Genomic DNA, 19420 nt, shown 5'->3' on the forward strand with positions numbered 1-19420 from the left:
GCATTTGCGGGTTATAGAAATGAATGCGCTAAAAGTTGGTCGGGCCATGGCCCGGGTGGCTCTCCCCGCTCCGCGGCCTGTGAACAAAGCTAACGAAAGCTTGTGCCTGAGGATATAAAATGATCACTTGTGGAGGTCGGGAAATAATTATGCATCCATCTACAGTATTAAAAATGGGGTAGGACAGGGTTTCTGAAGCATCACGCGTTCGCTTTTGCCTGCAGCAGAATGTCAGATGAAATGCACTGATGATCACGTGCGGTATTGCAGACCCCGTGTTCCCACATTGCACGTCCCCCTTATATTGTGATAACAACATTAGTCCGACATACAGGGAAATGCTGAGCCCTTGCTCACCTGAAGCTGTTTCCTAAAATAACCTTCCTTTTCACTTTTTGCATTTTTTTGTAGGCGTTCTCAGTCACTGCTATGTCTGGCCACGGATCTTCGATTCACTCTGCTATCTCCGCCCTGAAGCTTTCCCCCCAGGGTTACCAATCAGCCATCAGCCAGTCTCCCCAGTCCACCTCCAAACAGGACTCCTGGAACAGCCTGGTCTTAGCCGAAAGCCACGGAGACATCATAACCGCATAACCTGTTCCTCTTCCCATGGACTTCCCAACCGCTTGAAATACAAAGAAGACGCCCTGCAATAATAAAGCAATATTGTGGTTTCCCTTTTCTCCCCCCTGCTGTCTCCAGGAGGGTCATCTGTTATGATTGTGGAAGAACAATTCCTAATAAAATTGTAAAGGGAACTTTTCCGAGGTGTGGGAGAGCGAAATACCCAATGAACAGAGAAGACTCGGTCTCAGAACAGCAGTGACCTTTTTCCTTGAAACAAACCTTCATGTATTAGATAGTAGCTATTGCCTCTGGACTGGCTAGAAGCAAAGACAGGACTCAGGTTTTTATAAAACATCAGGCTTTGATGTCTTGGAAGTGATGGCACAGAGACACTTTCTTCTTCTCACCGCCCATTCGTATCCTGACCAGGTCCATCTGGAAGGAAATGCCATCCTCTTGTTATCACCCAAAGGCACAGACTCAAAGACCTTCCTTGAAATGGAGCCGGCTCCGGGACTTGTTGCACGGACTTCATTAGACACGCGTTCAGTGCTTGAGTGGCTTTTCTCCGACGGTCCAGTTGAAAAACGAAAAACTCGGCTCACCCATCAAGCGACGCATCCAAAACTTTGGGGGTTTTTTGTGTTACCGAAAGGGTCCGAGAACCTTGCGATTGTGCTTATTTAACGGTGCCTGTTTTTATTGTGTTTGTGTCTAAATCGTGGGATCTCCTTTCCAAAAGGCTCTTGCTGAAGCGTGGAGAAGGCCTGTATGAAATTAAAACCAGATAACGGTGCGGCGGGAGTTTTCCGATGGGGAGATCGAGAGCCGCGGAGTTTCTGAGACACCCAGAAGGACTTGCTGGACTCTGCCCTCGGAGGCAGCTCTGAGCCTGGCTTGATGCCTCTCTCGAGCTCAGAAGTGCTGTGATGATATCCATAACTCTGACGCTGTACTGCGATTGCGTACGACCCTGTGACCTGTCACAGTTAATTTAATTTCTTTGGACCATGTTTTCTGTCGCTGTCGACAAACCCAATTTTCTTTCTGCCAAGCTGCAGCCAGGACCTGCCTCGTGCCCCAAAAGCAGACCCCCTGGCTGCCCTGCCAGGCCCAGCCTTATAAAAGCCCTTATTCTTGCAGACAACAAATTGTCATCTTCTGTGTCCCCAGCAGCTCTTTAAGGGGTACAGACAGGCACACTCCTGCAAGCATTTGAATGCAGCTGTGATGTCCCCAGGACAAAGTTAATTCTGTTTTCTTTTTAAAATACTAAACAAGAGGCTGGTGTTTCCCTTGCCCTGCAGAGCTGAATGCTGCCCGCTCCAATGCTTCCCTATTAAAGGCCCATCTTCTGCAGCTCGGCAGGGGGGTTTCAGGGAGCCTGTCAGTCAGCGAAGCAAATTCCTCAGTCCCTTTTCCTCCCCATCCGTTCCTAGGTTCCCATCTCTTATCTTGTCTGCCCAGCTCTGCTACCTCTCCAGCACATTTAAAATTCACCTCCCTAAAACATTTAAATATATGGGGGGAAAGGGGTTGTGTCACTCAGACCCTTGTGCAGAGGGGTCCAAAGTATATAGCTTCCTTCTTGCACCCAGGGGCTCACCCCTAGCTCCCTATAACACCCCAAAAGGCCCCCTATAAGTCGAAGGTGGGTTGAAGGGGGCACGGACAGGGGCCAGGTCAAAGCCCTCTTTGCTAAAGCTTCCTTGTGGGATGGGGAGATCGTAATGGAGCTGCACTGACAGGCGCTGGCGAGAGGTGTAGCAGCCATGGATCCTTCTTGATCCCCTGGGATCTGGGCAGATCCTTAAGGATCCACAGGGCTTCAGGATGGGGCCACTCCACGGACAAGTGATGATAGTACCCTTGCTGGTCCGAGCGTGGCAGGAGATACTGTGATGTACTTCTTAGGAGGACTTCTTGTGGGAGGGGATGTGATTCTGGCAAAGGCAAGGAGCAATCCTTCCTGGGCCCATGGGGATGGAGAGCTTCCATGACCCGGTCGATGTTTCCATCGCTAGCATCTGAGATTCCCACAGACTCTTCATCTCCATTACCGCCCCGGTTCTGTCTTGCAAAGTTCAGTGCAACGTCCTCATCAAGGGTTAGAGCGAGGGACAGCAAATGGGACATTGAAAAGCTTTGCAGATGGTTCAGAATTGGTGGTTGTGAGCCAGAGTGGGGCTGGAAAGGGACATCACACCGAGGAATCCAGAAGTTGGGAGATCTTGGGGCGCTGCCCGAGATACAAAACCGGGGGACTAAACTACAGGAGCCTTTCCTTCAGTCCGTTAGCAGAATGCCACCCCTTCCTCCCATTCAGGGCGCTCAAGCAATGCTCAGAAAGACAAGATGAGGATTTATTATTTGCATTGCTCAATTGGGGCCCTCTTACGTTAAGTCCTGCACAGAGACAGGGTAAAAACCATTCCCCCCTAACGAGCATAATCCTGCAACCTCTCCTGTATAAATTGACTCCTGTGAGTACCCCCGAAAAGCAAAGGGGGTTACTCCCATGTGCAGTTTCGAGATCAGGTCCCAATAAAATCAGACCTCTGTTGTGGGCTGTACAGGGGCACGGGGGGAAGTCTGGCTGAGAATGGGGGGCTAGAAAGGTCATTAACCAATTCTGATTGTTTTTCCTCTTTGTGACAGTGCAATATCTTTAATCGCCGCTACATTTGTTTTCCTGGTGATCAGAAAAGATCTGTATTTAGACAGCAATCTCACTGGCTGATTCGAAACTCTGATCAGGAGGAGTTAAAGGCATTTTGATGGGCGCTTTAATGCTGATCAACAATCCTTAATAGAGCCCTGAAGCTGTGACTGCGTTGTGGGGTTTTTGTTCTGTTTTGCTTTTTATTTTTTTTGTCCTTCTATAAAGTTTGCAGCTTCCCAAACTCATTGGGAAGGTCCCATGGAAAGAGAGGTGCATTTGTTGCGGGGGGGGAAAAAAACCCAAACTGAACAAGCTGTAATTATTTAAAGATGTAAAAAAAACTATATTATAATATGATGTAGTATGGCTACCAATCCACATAACTTCTACACCTTTAGGACTAATGGAAATACAACAATGGTAATAAAAATAATCAAGTTTCCTTCTTTCTTATTTTTTCTTGCACTGAAATAAGTATGTGGTGGATCTGCAGTGATTCTGGTTCATGCGTGGTGCGCTGCCCAGCGTGGCCTGTGGAGGGTTGAGTGGGCCTTCGTGTCACGGACTCGGCATCAGAGGAAGTCAGAAGACCAGGCTGGGGTGAAGGATGCTTGCTGGTAGCAGGGCCGTATATGCTCTTGAATGACTCACATGGATTTGGAATTGATTTGGCTCATTTGACGTGGGACACAAAACATTTTCCTTAAATAAAAATGATCAGACCAAGAAGGAGGCTCTGGCCAGGAGGAACCAGGGTGACTGGGGGCATGGGTGGGTCCTAGGATCACTTCTTCACCCATGTCTCCTAGCAGAGTTTCACTGGGCGGCATCCGCTGGTTCCTTGGACTCGTTCAAGGGGCAGCGGTCGCTGGGCAGTGTGATCTGCTCGGTACCCCACTTTGAGTCAAGTCAAGTCAGTCCTGAGGCTGCTGCAACTGCTGGGACACCTTCGATGCTGTAACAACCCTCCTAGGTTAGTTGAGTTGCTTTTCATCATTGGTGATTCTTCGGGCAGAGCGACCTGGTGGCATCCACCTCTCCAGGGTTGGATGGCTGTTGGCTCGCAGGGAGCTCCTCTGCCCTTTGACAGGTCTTGCTTTTAGCCCTGATGGATGTCCGCCCACCCTCCTCACCTAGGCTAGTCTAGGTGGGGATGCCGGTTTAGTCGCTGACAACCAGACCATTGAACAGGCTGTGCTGGTTTACATGGTACCAGATACCCATCTTTCAACCCTTGTTTTTATCCTTCCAGCCCTGTTTGCTCTGATCTTTTGCTGTTCCCAGAATCTCTTGTTCTGTGTCTGGTGGCCTCCCTAACTCAGGTAGGCATATAGTTTTCTCGGTGGGTCTAGGCCCACCAAACCTAATGTGACGGATAGACGTGTCCCTCACTGTGGCATGGAGCAGATGCTTAGGGGAACTGTATTTACCTAGGGCCTGTCCAGACTGATCTGGATCAGCCCCCTTCATCTCCCAGCATTCGGAGGCCTAGGAAGGCCTCGTTTGGAGGGTTCACCCTAACTAAGGTGTTTTATACCCACGGATGAAGCGTACCCTGGTTGCTTGTTTGTTTGCCTCTCGCACACTGCCCTCCCTCCCCCTTCTCCCTCTCCCCGTCCCTTGCTTTTTATATTCAAATTTCTCTGGATACACTGCTTTTTGCACCTTGCACCTACATGAGAATGTAAGACCTGCCATTTACCGGGTCAGATCATAGATCCGTCTTCCTCAGTCTCCAGTGCCACACAGCGGAAGAGAGAGGAGGGTGAAAGGGAGAGTGAATGGGGTACGACCAGGGTTTTTCCCCCTATTCTTCTCTCACCTGTAGCCTCCAGCATTTAAGGTCTGGGAAGGTCTGACACAGAGGCTGTCCCCTAACTGCTGTGCTCCCATCTGATGAAGAGAGCTTCAGCCCACAAAAGTTTGTGCCATATATATATGTGTGTGTGTGTGTGTATTTACACATACATATGTATATATGTGTATATATATACATGTATATATGTCTATATATGTGTGTGTGTGTGTATTTACACATACATGTGTATATATATACATGTATATATATATATATATATGTGTGTGTGTGTGTGTGTGTGTGTGTATGTATGTATGTATGTATGTATGGACACACACACCAACCAAAGTAGCGAGATATATATATTGCTACTTGGGTTAGTCTACAAGGTTCAAAACCACCTTGCCTTCTAAAGTATTAGCCACCCTGTCCTGTGGCAGTGAATTCCACCAATAATTGCAAGTAAAATGCAAATCAAATTAATTAAATACACAAATCAAATAAGAGCCACCTGCGCGACTGGGATTCTGACGTGCCCTGACTTTGGATGGCTAGACTTTGCACCCTTCACTGTTTTCTTGGCATGCTTTTCCTTAGCATGCTGTTGTTTGAGCTTTGGCTGATTAATGTGAGATAAGTCTCTCTCGAACCAAATAAGAGTATCCACAGGTGGGTTGATGTGCATGCAATGAGTCCCTGGTGCTGGGGTGAGTAGAGGAGGCTGCCTGTGCCCAGGGGTTGCCCTAGAGAAATCCGTGTACTACTGCCAGGCCCAGAGCTCAACCCCTGGCCAAATCTCTGCAGGACGGCGGCTTTCAGGAATGGTAAGGGCAGCAGATGTGCTGCAACTTCAGATCCTGGCTGCCAGCCTCCCTCTCCACCTACCTGTGCCCAGTATGAGGCTGAAGTTGGTTCCTTATTCCCAGTTCCCTATTCCTTATTCCCAGTTCCTTATTCCCAGTTCCCTATTCCTAATCTGACCTTCATTTAGGGCTCTGTACTTGATGTGGAATATTATTTTGCATATTAATTAGTACATATGCAAAGCTAATGAAATTCTCTTTCTTTAGGGTGTGGAATTCATTAATAACAAGTTTTTATTGGGTCTAGATTAGCTTTGAAAAAGGAACCAGGAACGGGGAATAAGGAATAGGGAACTGGGAATGAGGAAATGGGAACAAGGAGCCAACTTCAGCCTCATTGCCCAGTTCAGTCTCCAGGACTGGGGGAACTGGTGGGGTGGGTGTGCCCAGTTTTGGAAGCCCCGCCCCTTGCCCACCTGCTAGCCAATTAGGTTGAGACCCAGCTTTTCCTGGGAAGGAGGCCAAGCTGGGGAAGCAGGTGGAGGGGGCAGCGGTGAGTAGGGGCAGCCTGGAGTGCAGGTTAGGGAGAGAGGGGAGGGCTGGGGGGTAAAGGACTGGCTGGGGTGGGGGGCAGATTGGGGGAAGGGGCTTAGCTGAGTGGGGTAGCAGGGCTGGGAAGGGGAGCAGAGGGCTGGGGAGTCAGAGGCTGGGCTGGGGGGGGAATTGGGCATGCAAGGAGGGGCAGGTGCCCTGGGGATTTGGGGGTCTCTGTCCGTTTTGCATATGCAAATACCCCTCTCCCCTCCTCCCCCAGGGTGCAGCGCCCTGCGCCCTGCTGCAGCTGCACCCACTTCCCAGGGCCGATCGGTTGCTCGACGCTCGATTGCTCCGGGGAGCGGCCGCTCGGTGTTGGACTGAGCAGGCCTGGCCAGGGGGTGCTGCCTGCCAGCTGCAGGGCAGAGGTGCAGGGGTGCAGCAGGGATGCTCCCAGGCCTGGGGGTGCAGGCAGCAGCTACCTCCAGACCCGCTCTCCCCAGGACATGTTGCATTCTCCTGACTCAACACTTCTTGTTTCAAAGGCAGATGATTAGTGTAGAGCAGCATTGTGCTGGGCAGGTTACAGGCAGCCAAGAAGCCAAGGGCTCCAATCCTTGGCCTCGCCGAGCATGAAGGGGATTTAAAAATGGTCCCCAACCTTTCTCTCCCCTGCTTCCCCAGCTCGCACGCAGTGAGGGGCTGGACGTCAGGCCTGCCCAGTCTATGCCCACTCTGCAGACACCTCTAATGTTGAGTGCTGTTGCAATACCACGGTTCGGGGGGTTTCTGTAATGGTGCCTAGTGAGCGGCAGCAATTATTATTGTGATTTAAATGAATGAAAGTCTCCTGGCACCCAGACCCAGCCTGCAAACCTTGATGGGGTTGTCTAAATGAGTGTTCAGAATGACTTAAACACTTGGGAACCTGACTCTCCTTTGGTTTTCAGTCAGATTTAGGCTCCTAAGTCACTTAGGCTCTGTGGAAAGTGCATCCTTCTGCTCCTCCTGAGCGTGGCTAGTTACAGAGCGGTGACCCAGGAGTTAAGGTTTGTGTCCCCTTACTCATTGGAGACAGGCAACCTGTCCAGTTAGCTTCTGGCCCGCCAGAGCTCCAGTGTATCAGGGCTCGGACTAAAGTGTGTTCTTGGAGCCCGGAGATTTCAACCGCCCAGCATGGGATCGCTGATGCACGGTGGGATTTGCATTTTGTTCAAGATCAGTAGAAGCCCCTAGGAGTCAGAGCAGGAAACCAGGCAGCTCGGAGGCCTCTTGCTCACCCACCTCCTCTGTGACTTGGAGCTGCCTGTGGGCATGTCTGGTCCCCAAATTTGCACTGTTTAATGCCAGTGGTTTGAAACTGGTGGAACTAATGTAGTGCAGCCTCCCAAGTGTAGCAGTCATTGCCAGGAACGAGCATCTCTACCCTGATATAACTGCGATCTGTTCTCATGCTGCTGCAGCTGAGTGGCTCTGGCATCATGAAGCAGTTTGATCTGAAACAGGGGCATTGGTACAGTCTGCTGCAGCCAACAGACTGAGCACATGATTTAGGGGGTGCACAGAGATGGGGAGAATCACTGTCTATGTTCCTCAGCAGTAGGGTGACCTGGCTCAAGGCATCTCAGCGGTATCCCTGCTGCTCCCTTGACGGCATCCGAGATGCCGGAAGGCCCGTCCGTGAGGAAGTTCCAGTTGCTGACCTCACCTTTCGTGGGGCAGGTGGTGGCCAAGGCAGGAGGAAGCAGCCGACAGATTAGCCTGAATGAGCTGCAAGGACTGGAGCTCCGGGACTCCCAGGTGAGTCGTGCTGAAAGGCAGCCTTGTCTGTGCATGTCGGCTCCTTGCTCACGCTAGAGTGCTGGCCTGGCCAACACAGAGAGGGTTACCATAAGGCACGGCAGCGAGAGATTAACTTGGCTACAGACAGGCTGAAGGGCTACCTACCCTGGCTACAAGGAAAAATAGAAATGCACCTCTGAGTAGTGACCCCTGGGCACTCGCAGGTGGCTCTCTGTCTGGCTCCACCTGTACTTGTAAAACTGAGCTCCTGAAAAGGTTCAGGTGGAGCAAGACTGTGCATGTGCAATTACCCAGAATGCTTTTGCTTTCCAAATGGTTGGCACTCTGGACAAGTTTAACTCCCCAGTGAAAGTTGAGCCTTTGGCCCATCATCTTCCAAGGCCAAAGCATCCTCAGAGGCTCTTGCAGAGACAAGCAAAATACGAGCTGTGCTGGAAGCTGTTGGCACAGCAGTGATGTGCTTGAGGTCTCTCCCCACCTGACTGCTCAGGAAGAAGGGGCGTCCTCTCCTCCTCACCTCCTTGCTACTGCACAAAAGGGAGGGGAAGTCCTACTGGCTTCGGCATAGTACCTTTATGTCTGCCCTCTTGCCCAGAAGGCAGAAGTTGGGATTAGATTCACCTTTCCTCCCTGCCCTTGCTCAGGGCTGTTTCATATAGGGGCAGCAGGCACCTGCTGCTGTTCTCTGCCCTGCCTGAACTGGAGACGAAGCAGCCGTCCTGCAGAAGCAGTGCCCGGGGCCTGCTGGGGAACATTTCCCTGCATGTGCCACATAGGGCTGGAAGCGGCCCTCTGAGCCCCAGCATCCCTTCCCCCAGCTCTTCCTTGGGATTTCCCAAGGCAGAATGAGAACCAGATGCTGCTGGCCAAAATCACTCAGTAGCCCCCTTTCCAGGATCTGTCTGCAAATGGTGATGCTCGTTCCAACAGTCTTCTGCCAAGCGCAGTGGTTATCAACAGGTGGGTGAGCCCGGGTTGGCTTGGATACAAGCTCCTTCCATCCACTGATGCTGCTGCTTTTCCAGGACCAGCAAGACTGGCTTTGATGAACAACTGCTGCAGCTCCCTCAGCGAGCAATGCACCGGCACTCCCACCTGGTTCTCAAGGATGGGTGATTTCAGAGCCATGTCTGCCCAGAAAGTTGAAGCACCTGGACTGCATTCCCCCGTCCCCAGGCCGTCCTGGTTTATTGTCTTCCTGACTGATCCAGATACTCCCCATCTGAGGAGGTCATTCTCCCTGCTCATCATTTGCAGGCCATGTACTCTCATGGATCCCTCTCCAGCAAGAACACAGACCTACTTTCCACATGACCAAAACCTTCAGCTTGCCACAGACCTCATAGCTGATGGTTCATCTCCGTATTTCTCCTTTCCCTTGTTTATGGGGATTGGAAACCTCTCCAAGAAGATTGTTGACTCGCCTCTTCGGCTCCTTCCAGAGATCCCGGACGTCTTCAGAGACTTGATGAAGAGCTTTCGAAGCCCAAGAGCTTGTTTCTCATTTCTGTCAACTGTATCTGTTGGTTCAGAAAAAGGTTTTGCCTCTCTTCATAACCCTCTGATACCAGTATCTCTGATTTGAACGTACAATTGAGGAACATGCAAGCCTTCAGATATTCTGAGGTTCCTCTGGTTATCTTCATAAATGACTGTAACCTCAGGATTTGACCTACAGGAAGTCACTAGTTTAAAATTTATGCTGCCAGGATCGTAGGTCTCATTTTGTGATGAACAGGCCCATCACGCCCAGCCTGCCATGAGCAGGGAGGAGAAGGCACCGAGCTCGCGTGCAGCACACAGCCCTCGTGCTCGGAGGCCACGTGCAATCACAGCTGAGAAGAAGAGAAGGTTTCTCTTCTTCTAAAAGGTGCTCAATCCTGCCCAGGCCATGTAGTAACCAAAAATAACTTCCATTTGAGAGCTGTTTGGTGGCTTGTGCCCATAACACTGTAAGTGAAGGTGAGGCGAATAAGGGAAGACCCTTTTCTTACAGCCAGAAGAGAGATGACTGGCTGAAGAGCCATAAAGTCATAATCTGAGATGCACAATTTCTTTGCTTCTTGTTGTCGGTGCCGGCAGGGTGAGCAGCTGTGATTGCACATGGTCTCCAAGCACGAGGGCTGTGTGCTGCATGCAGGCTCGGTGCCTTTTGGGCTTGCATGGCATGAGGGTGTGCTCTTGCCTATCCTAATTCCCCACCTTTTGGCCTGGCAAGCCAAGGTACACTTGATGGGATGGCTGCAATGCATGTAGTTTCTGTCTCTTGTTCCCACTGTTAACTACCTTCCCTACCTCCAGGGAGTTGTGTTTACTCCGGGCATCCTTGATTTGTCCCCCCCTTTTTTTAGGCCCATGGAAAGAACTTGTTCCTGGCATTTGGCACTGCTGTGGAAGCACAGGTCCTGCCTGGAGGGCCGTCTCCGGCACCTGTGGACGAAGAGGCAGCTGTCCCGGCAGAGGCTGGCAGTGGGACACATGCCCAGGAGGGACAGGCGTGGGTGGCTTCTGACCCACAGAGAAGTGCGGAGGAGCAGCATTTGCAAAGGGAGCAGGGGCCTGAGCACTCGACGCCTGAGGACCAGGATGCGGCCGTCGGCTCTGGGAGTTGGCTGCGCTTCCATTTCGGCATGTTCGGCAGTGTCCGGGCTAACGAGTTCTCGAGAGCTAATAAGGCAAACAAGCGAGGGGACTGGAAGGACCCTGTGCCCAGGTACTGGCTGCTCCCTCTGTTGGGGAAAACTCAGATGCTGTTTTCCTGCCCCAGGCTGTTTCTATAAAGAGGTGGAAGCCAATAGGGCTTCCCTTCTGGTGGATGTGTTGCCACTGTTCCCCGGGGTACAGCTATCATGGGAGGCCGGCAGCTCTGCCGTGGAGCCCCTGAAGGGAGCTGCACTGCTGCACTTCAGAAACAAGAACGGTGTACCAAGTGGGGCTGTCGTGGGGTGCTTGCTTGGGACCACTGCAGCCTTGCCCGGTCTTTGAGAGTGCCCCAAAACTCACCCAGGTGTGGCTTGTAGAGCGGGGACGGGATCCGTGGCTCCTTACCACTCTGAGACCTGGGTCTTTTGGTCTCACCCTCCCTGTTTCTCCGTGGACCTCACTCCAGGAGCCGGCATCCACTTATGTGACTTTACACTGGGGAGCAGAAGCACAACCCAAACTTTCAAGGAGCAGGCATGCAGCTCCGCTTCAATAAAACCACCCCTGCGCTGACATGGGGAGCTATTCCTCTGTCCCTAATCCAGCCCACGCAGCCCAGAGCCCCCCCCAAACCCCGCTCTGCTGTTCTCTTTCCAGGCTGCCTAGTTCCTGAGCCCCAGGGCTCTCGAGTCCCCAAAGCTGCTCTGCTGCTCTCTGTCTCCTTCAGACACCCCCCTGCTTGTCCATGCAGTCTCTCCCCTGGGGGTCCCCTAGGTATTATCTGCAACTCCCCGCTTTTGTTGAAGTGTCAGTAAAGCTGTTCAGTTCTCTGCAGAGGCACGTGTCTTCTGTCCCGTAGGCCAGAAACTCTGCTTTCGCTGTCTCTCTACCCCTTCTTTCCCCGTGCACCAGCTCCAGCATTATTGCAACAGGAACACAATTAACACAGAAATAATTGGGGCAGGGGAGTAGCGCAACCCAGAGGTCATTTTGCTGCTTGCCTGTGCTCAGCAGGAGGATGCCGCAGTACAGCACCTCCTGTCTGCGCTGGCACTGTTCCTGTTGCAGTCAGTGGGGCCGAGCTGGGATTTTTCCTTGCCTAATAGTGAAGAAACTCTGCCGGCACATTCTGCATCTCTCAGGAGAACTCTGCTGACTCTTAGGCTACCGTTATTTCTGTTGTTCATTTTTCTCCCTTGATTCCCCCTTTCTAATTCCTTCCCATCTGTGTTTCCTTCCACCTTTATTTCCCACCTCTAGCAGTTCTCACCTCCCAGATCTCTTCTCCATTTTATCTCCCAACCCAATCAGCAATGTCCTAATTGGTTGCATAGAGCCGAGGCCCAGTGAGCTGGATGTGGGTGGGGGGTTCCCTCTGTTCAGCCTGTTGGTAGCCTCTGTTGCTGGCCACGCTGGAAACTTTTGCTCCCCACCCTGAGAACTAAATAGGGATCTGAATAGGACAGCAGAGATCCTGTAACTGCCCAAGCATGCTGGGTACATCGTGTGAGCTGAGTGCTCGGGCAGCCTGGCCCAGCTGCACCCTAACACCATCCCGCAAGGCAGCGTCTTTCACTCTTGCCTGGAAAAACATTGGCTCGTGCTCTGCAAAATCTTCCTTCTCATCATCCCCCAATGGGCCCTAAAAAGCCCACTGTACCTTCTGGCATCTCCCTCTTTGCACAGCTAGTCCAAACCTTTCCAGATCTTCCCTACATCATTTCCAGAGTCTCTGTCCCTCTTTCTTCAGCCAGCCAAAATTTTCTCCCTGGCCATCATCCATTGCCATGTTGAGCACTGCAGCCATCTCCTCTCTGGCTTTCCCCACACACATTGCTTCCTCCCTCCCCTCCATCTTTTTGGCTTTCCGTTGGTTCTCCAGTTTCACTGGACAAAATTCAAGCTTCTTGCGCCAATCTTTGAGGCTCTTCCTGCCTCTGCTGCCCTCCCCCTTATTGGCCTTTGCATCCTTGCCCTGCAACTCAGCTTCTTTGCTCTGCTACCAAAGGCTCACTCACAAATGCCTCCCTTTCTAGACGTAATGTCCTCTCCCTGAAGTAAGCCATACGGGGGCTGCACGCTGCTGGTTTGTCTCTCCGGCTCAGGAAGGAATAAATCCAATGACCATAGATTTCATAGACATTAGGGCTGGAAGGGACCTCGCAAGATCATCGAGTCCAGCCCCCTGCCCAAGGGGCAGGAAGTCAGCTGGGGTCATAGGATCCCAGCAAGATAAGCATCCAAATTTCTCTTGAAGGTGTTCGATGTAGGTGCATGAACCTCCTCCGGTGGCAGGCTATTCCAGAGCTTGGGGCTCGGACAGTGAAGAAATTCTTCCTTATGTCCAGCCTGAAACGGTCTTGCTGGAGTTTATAACCGGTTGAACTTGTCATCCCTTGGGGCGCTCTGGTGAACAATCGTCCCCCAGATCCTGGTGAGCACCCCTGATAAACTTATAGGTGGCCACCAGATCACACCCTGTGCTTTTCCAGGCTGAAGAGCCCCATGGCTCTCAGCCTGTCATCGTAAGGTCTGTTTTCCTGACCTCTGATCATGTGCATGGCTCTCCCCTGCACCCTCTCAAGCTTCTCCACATCCTTTTTGAATTGTGGGTCCCAAAACTGGACTCAGTGCTCCAGCTGTGGCCTCGCCAAGGCCGAGTACAAGGGGAGAATGATGTCCCGGGATTTGCTTGAGAAGCATCTATGGATGCAAACCAGCGTTTTGCTCGCTTTACTGGCCGCAGCATTGCACTGACCAGTGGCAATTCAGTCCAAATCTAATAGCTACTTTCCCCCCTGCTATAGAGGCTTCCTTGCCAGAGCTGCTCTGCTCTTGCCACCTCTCTGCTTGATGGTCTTCCTCCTGGCCCCAGGGATACCCTACTTCTTTTAATTGCACTGAGCTCTTGTATAAGAATCAGGCTGTCAGTGGACCATTCCCAGCTGGGTGTGTGTAATGGGGCCTGTCCCCCATTACGAGAAGGTGAGGATGGTTGAAGTAGCCCTTTAGTCTCCCCGGGATAATCCTTCCCCCTTCCCTGCCTTCTGTTTTCCCCTTCTGCCTTCCCTCAAAAGCCTCATTTGCTTTTTGGGATTTACATTTGGACTTCAGTAAGAATGGTCCATGGACAAGGCTGACCCATGGTAGGGAGAGTTTGTGTTAGTAGTTGGGTTGCCCAGCTTGACGTGGGGGTCCTTGACTTTGTAGACTGGGACATGGCTGAAGGGGTGGAGGAGGCCATGAAAAGCAGGGGCAAGGGCAGCACCCCAAAACCCTAACACTTGCAAGGAGCAGTACATAGAGATGGAGGTTTATGCCCAGTGCAGTGGATGAGAAACCAGCCTTGTCCAACGGGAGTGAGGGTGATGGGAGACCGACAGCAGGCCAGACCCTGAAGGGCAGTAGAGGTGTAAAGGGAATGACTTGACTCCAGGTCACCAATTCTGCTTTGCGAGCACATCCAGCTGTGAAGGGAGATTGTGGTCCTGAACACCAGGCTCCAGGTGAACCGGTGCAGCTAGAGCAAACTTGGGTGGGGTGGAGGTGACCCTGACCATACACAGACCCAGTGCTCGACAACCTGGGAGGCCTAAAAAGTGGAGCTCATGTCAGTTTAGCTGCTCAAGGCATGATGGGCAAGTCACTAACAGGCAGCTCAGGAAAGAAAGGTAGCCTGGAGAAGCTCTGGGGAACAAGTACACCCGACCCTCTTCTGGAGTGGCACAGCATGATAATTTCATAAATCGTAGAAAAGCAGGCTGCAAGGAAACCTCAAAGGCCATCTAGTGCAATGCCCCGTCAGAGACGGCATCATTGCTTTCCAAAACGACCTATACAAATCCATTGTTTAACGTATTACTGAGACTACACCGTCACCCCAACACAATCACAAGACATAACACCTAACCTGGCACAGGTAAAGCAGGGGAAGCACGGTGGCCAACCTCCTGCTACAGCTCAGGTTGTTAAACTACTTTAGAAAGATCCAAGGAAGCAGGCCAGAGCTACTACCACAGAGAAAGGCAAAACCCCCACAGCCTGTACCAGTCTGACTATGGGGTAAAATTCCTTACTCATCACAAATGTGGTGGTCGGTCTGTCCTTGCCTGGAGGCGTAAGACCCCCAAGCCAGGAACCCCCCCAGCTTAAGTCCCAGCAGGAACACTGGCACACCCCAGTCATAATCCCCAGCCTTGGTTGCAGCCAACACTGGAAGTGATTGAGAAAAGTTTAAAAACATCCTGGCACGTAGCAGCGGGAGGGGAAAAAGTTCCCTCCTGGCTCCATGCAGCCATCGACAATGCCTGGAATCGTAGGCATTGATCACTGATCATCCTTGACCAGTGCTTGTGGGATCTCTTCTTGCACGCCACCAGTGATGGAGATGAGTCCACACCTTCCCTAGCAGGCTGCTCCACTGCCTGATTGTACTAACAGTCAAGAAGCGTCTCCCGATGGCCAGTCGAAACCTACTTTGCTGTAGCTTCAGGTCACTGCTCTGTGTTCGGCTCTCTGCAGCGAGAGAAAAGGTGCTTTCCCTCTTCTTTACGGCACTCCTTCAGATCTTTGCAAGCTGCTGTTGTGTCCCCTCTTAAGCCCCTTTTCTGCAAGCTGAACATGCCTATTTCCTTCAACCGCTCTTCGTATGACTTGCCTCCCAAGCCTTTTATCACCTGATTTTTGTTATCCATATGCCCACTACCAGGACTGTCTTTCTTCTAAAAGGAGCTCTCCCCTACAAAAGCTCTGCTTGCAGAGACCTATGTAGAGGCCAGAGTGTGTGCCCATCTCTTCCTACAAATCCCTTCCCCAGACCCAGTTCTACTGTGAGACCTACGGGCCAAATAGTTTTATAGTTTCTAAGGTCAGAAGGGACCTTGAACAGATCATCAAGTCCGACCCCTTGCCCTGGGCAGGAGCGAGTGCTGGGATCATAAGACCCCAGCCAGATAGGTTGCATGGCTGGAGAGATATATGATTCTGGGGGGAGGAGGGGGCTGGGAAACCCCAATCTGTCAGATCATGGGGAGCCCCTGGATGCCATCAAGCTTTGTCATAGCTAGTCCTGTACGAGGGATCTGATTTTGTTTGCTTCATGTGCCTTACTCCATTCCCCCTTGTTTCTAGGACATGGCTTTTCCAACTCCCTTCCCTTCCTCCTCTTTGCATGTCCAGTCAAGCCACGGTGGGATGCGATAGCTCCTGTGCCATGTTTTGCCCAAATAGACACATTCAGGGTATTCTCCCTCTAATTTCCATTCTGTTCCCTTTAAGGCTGGTCCTGCACTTTGCGAACGGGGGCTTCCTCGTCTTCTACAACTGCCGAATACACTGGAGCTCCTCTCCGACGGCCAAACCCACCATTGACATCTTGTCTGCTGACTTCCATCGGGGGCAGGCTTTGGAAGCCCTTCGCCGGCCGATGCCCGTCTGCTACACCCTTCTGGACCAGAGATATTTCTCGGGTCTGGGTATGTTTCATCAGGGAGGGGGAATGGCTTCCGAAGGGGGAGACATTGGGGCTCAATCTGACCTGGATCTCAGATCTATCATCAGGGGCTGACCCTGTGTGTTAGCTGTCCCATCTGAGACATAAAGCTAGTCGTAGTCTTGCTTGTTCCTACAACACCGTCCATGCATGGATGGGCCCATGCTGTACAAACAGGAATGAAACAGGGCCTGGTGCAAACATGCCCACTTGAGCAGGTGCTACAAATGCTCAGGTGCTCTGAAAACCGGGCTGGGAAGCTTTCTATCCCGGTGGGATATATATGGGTATAGTCATCATTGTGCAGAGAGAGCAACTGGGGCATGGTGAGATTACATGAGTTCACTAATAGCAGGGTGACCTTCCATCCTGTTTTCCCCGGGACAGTCCCAGATTTTGGGCACCGGTTTCAGCCAGGTTAAAATGAGCATCCCAGGTGCGGGGTGCAGTGTGGCAGGGATGGGAAGCGGTGCGGTGCCCCAGGAAGGCGACTGGGGAAGAACTGCGGCTGCTCTGCCTGCCCGTTGTGGATGCCACTCTGCCTCCACCTCTCCCTGCAAAGTGCCACTGACCTGGGAGGGAGGGAGGGAGGGGAGAGGAAGGGGGGTGTCCTGGATGTTTTGTATTTCCCACCGGATGGATGGTCTCCCTAACCAATGGCCACTGTGGGACTTGGTGTCGAAGCCATGTTTGACATCAGCAATCCCTTGTTCTTAATGTGTTTAGATGAAACTCTGCTGTGGGACACCTGCCAGGTACATTTTGCAGTGGTGGGCCATCATTAGTAGAAAACATTATGCTTCTGTAACATCCTCCCAGCCCTATCAGGATCATAGGCTGTCCCCTCAAAATCAGAGGAGCAGGAGAGTCTCTCTGCCCTGCAGCCATAGCCCCTCCATGCCTGCCATGGTCCTCTCTCCTCTTGCGGTTCCTGCCATGGGGGGAGCTTCCTCCCAGAGCCCCACAACCACTGGTCGCGTGTGGGCCAACTGGTCTGCCCCTATGACTTGCAGGAGTCAGTGCTATTGGTGCTATAACAGCTCCCATGCCCACGTGTGTGTGGATCCAGATTAGGAGTGCTGTGTGGCTGCCCCCTGCATTACTGTGGGGAGAAGGGGCTATCACTTGTGCACCCCTGGCTTAGTTTGCCGGCCTGTGACTCACTGATGTGAACAGTTCTTGCTGTTGCATCTCCATTTCTGAACTTGTGCTTTCCCCTCTGCTCCAGGGAACATCATTAAAAATGAGATCTTGTACTTGGCGAAGATCCACCCGTTATCACAAGGGTCCCTCTTGGCTCCCTCCGATCTCGACGCCTTGCTTGATCATGCCGTTCAGTTCAGCACCCACTGGCTGCATAAGAAATTGCATGGAGAAAGATTACACCCTCAGATCTACCAGAAGGAGAAATGTCCTTTTGGGCACATGGTGATGAAGGGAACTCTCGGTCCCCCACATGGGCTTCAGAGACTTACCTGGTGGTGCCCTCAGTGCCAGCCTCGTGTGCCAGCAGAAAGTAAAGGTCATCCTCCTGTGTATACCCCTATATCTTCCAGCCTTTAAAGGGATTAAGAACATGCTGTCCTTTCTTTGAGAACATTGCATGAGGCTGAGGATGGCTTGCAACAAGCTCTCAGTTGCACTGAGCAGAAATCGCTTATCTGCAAAGACAGAAAATCAGAGAAAATTCAGTTTGTTAAAAAGAGATGAAAGGGTTTCTATGTCCATGTTGCATTGCAGGGATCAGTGCAGCAAGCAAAGGGAGTTCTCTGCAACAGTTGAAAATACTCAGTACCGATTTGTGGATAAGGGGTTTAATATGTAGCAATTGAAAAGAAGTTAATTGTTAATATGTTAAATGTTAATTGTTAATATGTTAAATATGTCATGACCATAAAGCAGCATCAGTAGCATCAGCGTAATAGCTGTTCTCCTGATCACCTTGTTTTTATGTTGATGTTCTCCTGCTCATCTTATCTATTTTGTCTTTATTAGGGATAGGAAATCAGGTCTTGTCATCATTACGGAGTTAAACGAGGTCGTCTTAAGCACCTCCTTGGAAGAACCTATAACCAACACCTGAACATCTGTGTTTGCTAGGCCTCTGTGTCTATGCACAACAATTAGTCAGGTTTTATTTATGACTCCCTGTAAATAACAGACTTGCAGTCGATGTTTCGCTCTTTCTGTGTAGCCAACTTCAAGCAAAAGCTTAAGTTCTGTCAAAATGAGCCGGTTTCATTCTTTAAGGAGATTCCACCTCAATTTGGGCTGGGGAATGGTAACCGTAGATGTAATATATCTGCTAAGATGCTTATGATGGGCTTATTTAGCAACCAGGAAAAATTGGCCAGCAGGCTGCGGGACTGCTGCCACAGGGAACAGTGTGCTAACTGCCCCTGTTGGGACTCCGAATGACAAGGTGACTGGTCTTAATCGGGGACTAACAGGGAGGTACCCCTGAGTTGCACAGTGTTCCTGGCTGCAATAGTAATCAGGCTTATTTCATTTGAAGCAGTCCCTTTGTTACAGACATTATTTGGTGTGTGCAAGATCTGAATGGTGTCCCGCATAACCAGTCTATAAAGTGCAGGTGAAATGGGTCACGAGCTGTCTAACCAGCCAGGTTCAAAAAGTAGTGGACCCCGGGGAATCCTTTCCAAGTGGAGTGTATCTAAACATGATGCGCAGGGGGCCATACCAGGCCTATCAAGGTTTTCACCAGTGATCTGAAAGCAAACATAAAACCACTGCTGCTTCATGTGCTGGAAGCAGGGGCTGGCAGAGCCGAGGGCTGTGCAGTCATGCAGAGACCTGCAGCCCTGGCTGCCCTGGAAGGGATGTGTGTTTTGAGGCAGCCAAATGAAAAGTGGGACATGCAGGAACAGACACTTGCCCAGGATAAGGGTTCCCCCGAGATAGATCTGAGCGGGCCGCGAGCAAGCAGGTCATTGTGAACTCCCTGTGCAGGGCTGGGCCAAGGAGAACTACTAGGTCTGCAGGGTGTTGCACCAGGACCTGAGCACAGCAAGAGTGAGACTCAGACTGAACCGGCCTCTCATTTTCCTGTCCCTGGTCTAAGAATGATGTTGACAAATTGGAGGGTGCAGGAAAAGCTG

General features: G+C 51.3%; 2 protein-coding genes across 7 annotated transcripts in view; both read left to right on the top strand.

Moving 5' to 3' along the window:
- GATA4 (GATA binding protein 4) overlaps window positions 1–3671 on the top strand; it is a 42798-nt gene extending 39127 nt beyond the window's left edge. For all 6 annotated transcript variants that reach the window (XM_014610227.3, XM_019496415.2, XM_019496414.2 and 3 more), the window contains exon 7: window positions 412–3671. In XM_014610227.3, the coding sequence (XP_014465713.1) occupies window positions 412–594 (183 nt within the window). In that variant the 3' untranslated portion in view covers window positions 595–3671. The remainder of the gene's footprint in view (window positions 1–411) is intronic.
- A 3145-nt stretch (window positions 3672–6816) lies between these two features.
- NEIL2 (nei like DNA glycosylase 2) lies at window positions 6817–18509 on the top strand. The gene is made up of 4 exons (XM_006274830.4): window positions 6817–8164; window positions 10519–10880; window positions 16088–16284; window positions 17530–18509. The coding sequence occupies exons 1-4, from the start codon at window positions 8027–8029 to the stop codon at window positions 17862–17864; spliced, it is 1032 nt and encodes a 343-aa protein (XP_006274892.2). The 5' UTR covers window positions 6817–8026; the 3' UTR covers window positions 17865–18509.
- The last annotated feature ends 911 nt before the right edge of the window (window positions 18510–19420 follow it).

Source organism: Alligator mississippiensis, chromosome 1, assembly GCF_030867095.1.
Source record: "Alligator mississippiensis isolate rAllMis1 chromosome 1, rAllMis1, whole genome shotgun sequence".
Lineage (NCBI taxonomy): Eukaryota > Metazoa > Chordata > Crocodylia > Alligatoridae > Alligator > Alligator mississippiensis.

What these genes read in the sequence shown, in the direction of transcription:
- NEIL2 (XM_006274830.4), top strand. Translation starts at nt 8,027, where the DNA reads ATGCCGGAAGGCCCGTCCGTGAGGAAGTTCCAGTTGCTGACCTCACCT. An exon ending in TGGAAGGACCCTGTGCCCAG is followed by an intron (nt 10,881 to 16,087) that starts GTACTGGCTGCT and finishes GTTCCCTTTAAG; the next exon opens with GCTGGTCCTGCACTTTGCGA. An exon ending in GAGATATTTCTCGGGTCTGG is followed by an intron (nt 16,285 to 17,529) that starts GTATGTTTCATC and finishes CCTCTGCTCCAG; the next exon opens with GGAACATCATTAAAAATGAG.